General features: G+C 33.3%; 1 protein-coding gene across 12 annotated transcripts in view; it reads left to right on the top strand.

Moving 5' to 3' along the window:
• Nucleotides 1–7,652, top strand: part of LOC106877289 (liprin-beta-1) — a 370,011-nt gene extending 362,359 nt beyond the window's left edge. For 11 of the 12 annotated variants that reach the window (XM_052969201.1, XM_052969204.1, XM_052969203.1 and 8 more), the window contains 4 exons: nucleotides 1,272–1,460; nucleotides 1,690–1,851; nucleotides 3,206–3,265; nucleotides 7,446–7,652. In XM_052969201.1, coding sequence (XP_052825161.1) covers nucleotides 1,272–1,460; nucleotides 1,690–1,851; nucleotides 3,206–3,265; nucleotides 7,446–7,499 — 465 coding nt within the window. In that variant the 3' untranslated portion in view covers nucleotides 7,500–7,652. Of the gene's footprint in view, nucleotides 1–1,271; nucleotides 1,461–1,689; nucleotides 1,852–3,205; nucleotides 3,266–5,351; nucleotides 5,387–7,445 lie in introns of all 12 variants that reach the window. The other variant, XM_052969202.1, reaches the window with a different exon arrangement.
• Nucleotides 7,653–7,855: the final 203 nt, after the last annotated feature.

The raw sequence follows: 7,855 nt of genomic DNA, 5'->3' as shown, positions 1-7,855 counted from the left end.
TCGCCATGAACGGTTTGTATTTTTAAACCGAATGTAGTTTTCTGGTGTTATATTTATTCCTGAAGATGTGTAAAGAAATTTTGATTTATTAAGTCGCTTAATGAATTCTTTATACTGAAATATATATTGAAGAAGATAAATATGTTCATTTGAATATATACGTTTTTGCGTCGTAACTCCTTTATTATTATATATATTTATATATATATATATACACATACATACATAGGGACGTAAGGATAAGCATATTAAAAGGGGGCCGTGGGAAAACTCATTGAAACAGTGTCCTTGGTTGTGGAAAGGTTGGGAACCACTGGACTAGAGGTATAGGTTTTTCATGAATAAGCACTGAGTAATATATAAATTACTATCAAAAAAATACCCAGCAATACCTGCTATGTCACTAGTTCTCCTCCAGGGTCCATATAAGATTTTGTTGTTAAAAATCATGTGCAGTAAACCAGTTATACTTTTTGCAATACATAAAATATTTTAATAATTTTCTTTTTTTTAATTCAAATCTGAATAATATTTAATTACAAAAGTATAATGGGATTTTAAAATATCAAATGGATTTAAGAGTCCCTCCGAGTAAAATTGGGATCCACAGGAATCCGTAGGCTTAAAAATGGTCGAGAACCCACTTGCATATTTGACAGTGAACCAAGGGAGACAACCATGAGGCTGTTGACTATTCAACTGTTAGCGATGGGAGAGCATTAGTGAATACATTGTTCATAGAGATGTATTTATATCAAGGCTTTTAGTACCGTTGGGCTTAAAATATTTGCAGATTTCTGCAATGTAGTTCAAGATAGTGATCATCATCGTTTAACGTCCGCTTTCCATGCTAGCATGGGTTGGACGATTTGACTGAGGACTGGTGAAACCAGATGGCTACACCAGGCTCCAATCTGATTTGGCAGAGTTTCTACAGCTGGATGCCCTTCCTAACGCCAAATAAATTACATATAAATTATATATCTCAATGGCCTAAATAATTGATGTTCTGTCAAGAATTAGTTCAATACTAATGACTTTTCTTGTAATATCTGTTGCTGCCTTTTTTTTTTTTTTTTTTTTAATAAAATACTTGGAAGCAGTAACATGCAATTGTACTTGTATTTTGTTTTGTTTCTTGTTTGAGATCTGATTTCATTGAGTGAAACATAGACATTCCAACTGTGACAATCCCACCTTTATTTTTTTTTTCTTTCTTTCAAACACAGTGTACCTAGCATCACATTATTCTTTCTCTGCTTTTCCTCCAGGTGCTAGAGCCCCGTTTCAATGCTGAGCTCTTCTCTCAGGTATTATCCATTCCTGGCAACAAATCTCTTCTCAGACGACATCTTAGCACACACTTTGTTGCACTTATTGGCAACGAAATGCAACACAAGAAAAGGGAATTTGAAACTTCTGCTGACTACCAACCTCTCTTTCCTAATTCTAAAGTAAAAGTAAGTAATTCAATTCTATGACTTTCGGTAAAATATTCTTCAAATTCCTATGAATGCTCTTACCTGTCGTTACTTCCACAAATAAATCACAACAGTTGAATATTATTGATCTCTAAAGAGTTGCAATTGATATCAGCATTTCTAAAAATATATCTTATACCACAATGTCATTTTAAAAGAAAATTATCCTAATTAAAATTTTGTTGTTTTATATCTCTTTATTTTCCAGCGACGAAATAACTTTCTGCTGTTTGGGCATAAACGAAGCAAGTCTGAAAGTCAGACGGAAAGCTTTATCTGTCCAATTAAAAATACATCTTCAGTAAATGGTACTGACCATATGTTTAATAAATTGATGTCTTGTCAACACAATAACGGAAGTATAAAAGAGGTATGTGTTTCATTTAATTAATCTTTATTATTATTATTATTATTATTATTATTATTAAGGTGGCGAGCTGGCAGAATCATTAGCATGCCAAGCAAAATGCTTCTGTCTTCACGTTTTGAGTTCAAATGCCACTGAGGTTAACTTTGCCTTTCATTAATTAAATAAGTACCAGTTACACATTGAGGTTGATCTAATCGACTTAATCCCTTCCCCCAAATTTGAGACCTTGTATTTCCAGTAGAAAGGATTATTATTATTATTGTTGTTATGTATCAAACAAAGGTGAGAGCTGGCAGAATTACTAGCATGCCAGGCAAAATGCTTAGCGGCGTTTTGCCTGTCTTCATGTTCTGGGTTCTAATTCCGCCAAGGTCAACTTTGCCTTTTATCCTTTTGGGGGTTGCTAAATAAGTACCAGTTGAGCACTGGAGTTGATATAATCAACTTACCTCCTCCCAGTAAATTGCTGGCCTTGTACCAAAATAAAAACGTTGCTTCTGAAATTTCGAAACTTATTTCCATTTGCTCAATATAAATGCATAGTTTGTAACTTATTAACAAGTCTTATAGATCTTAGACATTTTTGCGCAGCTAGAGCAGATCATAAGTAACCTACAAACTCAAAAACTCAATATACCAAATATGATGTTATCTAGAATTACATATATTATTTTACCAATAACGATTTTGTCAGCCTGTAAATCAATATTAGTTTCATTTATGCACAGATATGGGCCGGTTAAATTTTCAGTTGTATTTAAGCTTAATTCCTGTGATTTTACATGCTCTATTGAGAAGCTCTGTCTGTGTGTGTGTGTATGCGTGCGTGCACATATATGTTGATAATAAGAAAAATTAGTCAAGTAATAACGGTTTTGTTTTTAGCTTTTTTTGAGATTTAGTTCCCTTAAATGAAATTCATAAACAATCTTTCTCTTTGTGTGTTTGTGTGTGTACATGCATGCATCCCGATATGTGTATGTGCTGATATCAGTGTTTACATTCTGTATCTTGGCATGAAAAACAGTTGGGAAATATCTGTGATGTTATGTTGGCATTTCTTGTTAAGAAATCACACTATGGCCCAAGTGCTTTCAAAGACAAGTATTATCCTTTTCTCGAAAAGCAAGTAAGGATTAGTGAAAGCAAAGTAATCTGGCCATAAAATAACATCTCAACAACAAATTCTCATCCAACCCATGCTAGCATTAAAAAAAAAAAACAGATCTTAAACAAATAAATGAACTTTATGTACTGCTTAGTTATTTAAGTTTTACACTTTCCTCTTCATATTTATTGAAATAACTTTTATGTTTATATAATTTTGTTTATTTGATTTTTCCGTTCATTAAAGCGAGATGAAATTGCTGCAAAAGAGATTGGAGCAGTATCGAAAGAAATCAGTTCATTAACGGTAAGTAACTCTTATTTCTGTAACCGTTAGTTAGCATGACAGAACTCAATGTGTCCTTATTGCAAGCAAATGTAATAAATAGAGGATTAGTTGCTTCACTTTGGTCATTTGACTTGTTAATTGACTATAAGGGAGAAATGAATGGAAGTTGTGATACATCTTTTGTTTTTTTTGTTCTTTTACTAGAAGCATTAGATGTTCAGTTTGGAAATAAGAACAATGGCTATTATCTACATACTGACAACTCAACTCCTCTCAACAAATTTAGCTTATTACAGTAAAACTACTGTATTTATTTGTGTGTAACACACTTTATACTTGGTTGAAACTGAAAAAAGAAACAAAAAAACAAACTGGTGGTGTGACTTGTACATAGGGTAAAGCTAAAACTATGAAAGGAAAAAAATTTTATACCAAGATTTAACATTAGATTAGGGGTATGATATAAACACAAGTAAATATGGTAGCATATTAGTAAAAAATTTATTTCATTCCTATACATCTAGCAACTGATTTGGTATTTGGAAATTTCCATCTCATTTTAGATTTATGGATTACATTTTGTTACTCCCAGTACTGATTTGAAACCCTAACCTTGGTAATGAGTTAGAACTCTAGTCACTATACTGAAGCTTTTGTTAAGAGTAAAGATATTGAAAACAGACCCTTTAACTCACAATATTTATTATTGTCAGCTACATACTATTAAATTTCTTCATAAGCTTCTCCTCTTATATCCTTTAATGTTTAGTTCAGGATTGTGGATTGGCAGAATCATTAAAACACTGCAATATTTCTGACCCTTTGTATTCTGAGTTCAAATCCTGTGAAGGTCAATGCTGCCTTTCATCCCTTCAGGGTCGATAAAATAAAGTAACAGTCAAGTACTGGGGGGTTGCTAGCATTGATTAATCCCATTCCTTCAAAATTGCTGGTTTGGTGCCTAAATTACAAAGTTATTATTATTATTATTAGTAGTAGTAGTAGTATTATTATTATTATTATTAGTAGTAGTAGTATTATTATTAAGGCTGCAAGCTGGCAGAATCATTAAGCATGTCAAGCAAAATGTTTAGTGGCATTTCATCTGTTTTTATGTTCTGAGTTCAAATTCCTCCAAGGTTGACTGCTTTTCATCCTCTCAGGGGTTGATAAAATAGGTACCCGTTGAACATTGTAGTCGAAGTAATCGGCTGACCCTGTGCCAAAATTTGAAACCTTTATTGTTGTTATCATCATCATCATCATCATCATGTCAGTGGGTTAGCAGAATTGTCAGTGTGTCTGTCAAATTGTCTTTGAGTATTTCTTCTTGCTTTTTTTCCTTCGAAATCCTGCCTTAGTCAACTTTTCCTTTTGTCCCCTCCAAGGTTTGTAAGATAAAGTACCACTCAAGCGTTGGGGTTGATTTAATCAAATTGTTCCCTCAACTTTGCCTTTCACCCTTTTGAGGTCAATTAAATAAATACTAAGTTACACACTGGGATTGATGTAATCAACTTAATCCCTTCCCTCAAGCTACCCTTGTGGCAAAAATTTGAAATCATCATCATCATCAGTATTATTATTATTATTATTATTATTATTATTATTATTATCATCATCATCATCATTATTGTTAACATCATCATCATCATCATTATTGTTAACATTATTATTATTATTATTATTATTATTATTATAAAGGCAGTGAGCTGGCAGAATCAGTAGCATGCTGGACAATATGCTTAGCAGCATTTCTTCCAGCCTAATGTCCTGAGTTCAAATTCTGCTGAGGTCAGCTTTGCCTTTCATCTTTCCGTGATCAATGGAATAAGTACCTGTTAAATACTGGGGTTGGGGGATAATCAACTAGCCTCCATCCCTCCCTTCGGGCCTTGTACCTATAGTAGAAACAGTTATTATTATTATTATTATTATTATTATTATTATTATTATTATTATTATTATTACTATATCTCAATGTTTTGTATCTGATTAAGCCGTTAGGTTAAGTATCTGTTGTGTTATCTTTGAAGGATTAAGGTCAACGTAACGCATAATACCATTAGAAAGGCTTTAAGCACACCTTTTTTACTTGTTCCAGATCTTAAAATGAAAAGCATGCTCAACTATAAAAAGGTTAGTGAATTTTATCCATGAGAGGATCCGTCATTAGGACACATAAAAAAAAACCTTAAGCCAATGATCTCAACTGCAAATTTTGTTACTTAGTGGGGTGATGGTTTTTCTTCTTTTTTTTTTTTTTTCCATCCTGGCTATATTTCTAACAAGTTCACAGCTGCTAACTGAAATTTAACCAATTTCCTCAACAAATGTGGAAATAATTTCTCATATATTCTGATATATTTTTGCTTTTGCAGGATTTGTTTGTGATTTTCCCACATTATTCTATCACCTAAATGTTTGATATTATTGAAAAAAAACCTCTAAAAATCATCAAGCTACTAACTTGTTTTTGGTCGCAAGTCTCAAACTAATATTTGGAATCAGCACCAGATTTTTTTAACTATTGAAGCTTTTGTTTTTTTTTTGTTTTTTTGTGTAGTTCACAGCTAACACACAACTTCACAGATACAAAACTAATTTATATTTTAAAACTTGGTTTCTATGAGAATTAAAACTTTATATCTTTCACTTGTTTGATTATTTCAAACCACCTTGTCCTCATCTGGAGACCATCTACAAAAGTATTAGAACTAAAAACCAATTTAAACGTTCAAGGTGCACACACACTTATTGACCAAGACACTTCAGTGACATTCCATCATATTTACTACAACACTAAATCATTTTAATTGCTATCTTTTCCAACTAATCTAGACATGAGCACAGGCGTTGCTATGTGGTAAGAAGTCACACTTAATCTCCCTGAAAATTACGTTAAGGGTACGCATATCTGTGCATTGCCCAGCCACTTGCACATTAATTTCACGAGTTGGCTGTTCTGTTGATCAGATTGGCTGGAACCATCATCATCAGCATAACTGATGGAGCACCAGTTAATTTCTCTGTGTGTATAAAAGGGAAAGTGTTTTATCAATTGTGTTCAATTTATATATTATAATCTCTCCCTCTCTCTTTCACACTATTTATGTGAATATTTCTGTGCATGTGTACTTGTGTGTGTGTGTGTGTGTTATGTTTGCCTGCAGTGCTGAAAACTATTGTCAAAAACAGGGTCAGCCATGCCAAATCAGCTGCACCAATTTTCTCATTCCAAGACCTCCTTTCTAGTACATTAGAGTAAAAACTAAATTTAACATGTCCTCACTGCTGATAATATTATATACCAGCAGGGTGGTGAGCTGGTAGAATCGTTAGCACGCCAGGCAAAATGCTTGGCAGTATTTCATCTGCCAGGGTCAATTAAATAAGTACCAGTTACGCACTGGGGTCGATGTAATCAATTTAATCCCTTTGTCTGTTGTTTGTCCCCTCTGTGTGTAACCTCTTGTGGGCAATAAAGAAATAAATATTACATACCAGCTACATATCAGATTGAAACTTGAATGCTGGACCTGTGTGTCTCTCTAGAATGTCCAGTCACCTACTTTTATGTCACAGGTTTCACCATCATTTAATGCCTCTCTTCCATGCTGTCATGGGTTGCACAGTTTGACAAAAGCTGGCAAGCCAGAGGGTTGAACCAAGCTCCAACTGTCTGTTTTAGCATGGTTTCTATTGCTGGATGCCCTTCCTAAAACCGACCACTTCACAGAAAATATACTGGCTGCTTTTTTATGTGGTACCAGCACAAGTGCTTTTTCAGTGGTATTGGCACGAGTACTTTATACCCGGTGCCAGCATGGGTGTTTTTTACATTTGTTCAGTATTAAATAAAAAAAAACATCATATCAGGAATAGTCACAATTCTATAACATTTTTTTCTTTAACATTTCCGGTTTTTGGTGCCATAATTAAAGGTGAAGGGAGAATGGTGTTTCTTTTGTTGTGTTGTGTTTTTGATTATTTTTTGTGATTTTTATTTTAAGAGTTGTATTTAAATATTTTTTTTCCTTTGAAATTAATATAAAATAATCACCTGCTGACATTACTACTACTACTACTACTACTACTACTACTACTACTGCTGATGTTGTTATAGTTTAACCAGCTTCAACTATTTTTCCTTGTGGAAGTTTTTTAATCTGTTTTTTTTCTCTGTTGTCCATTGTAGGTAATGTTGTCACAAGAGAAGTTCTTAGAAAATGTACCAACATCGAATGTCTAATTCTCCTTGATCTCCAACAACAGATACCACCAGCCTTTTGATATACAACACAATCGAAATTTGGATTCTTTGCATTCTAGGAATGAGCCTTTGCTGTTTATAGTCAAACCTACAATCATCATCGTCACATTAAATATGCTATTATTATTATTATTATTATTATTAATATTATTATTATTATGATTACTACTACTACTACTACCGTAGCGAGCTGGCAGAATTGTTATTGTATTGGATGAAATACTTACCAGCGTTTCTCCTGGCTCCCTACAATTTTTTAGTTCAAATATCACCCAGGTCAAATTTACCTTTCATCCTTTCAGGGTTGATAAAATAAGTACCAGTTAAGTACTGAG

This window comes from Octopus bimaculoides, chromosome 7 (genome assembly GCF_001194135.2).
Source record: "Octopus bimaculoides isolate UCB-OBI-ISO-001 chromosome 7, ASM119413v2, whole genome shotgun sequence".
In the NCBI taxonomy this organism is placed as follows: domain Eukaryota; kingdom Metazoa; phylum Mollusca; class Cephalopoda; order Octopoda; family Octopodidae; genus Octopus; species Octopus bimaculoides.
This window is presented reverse-complemented; position numbering and strand designations above follow the sequence as displayed.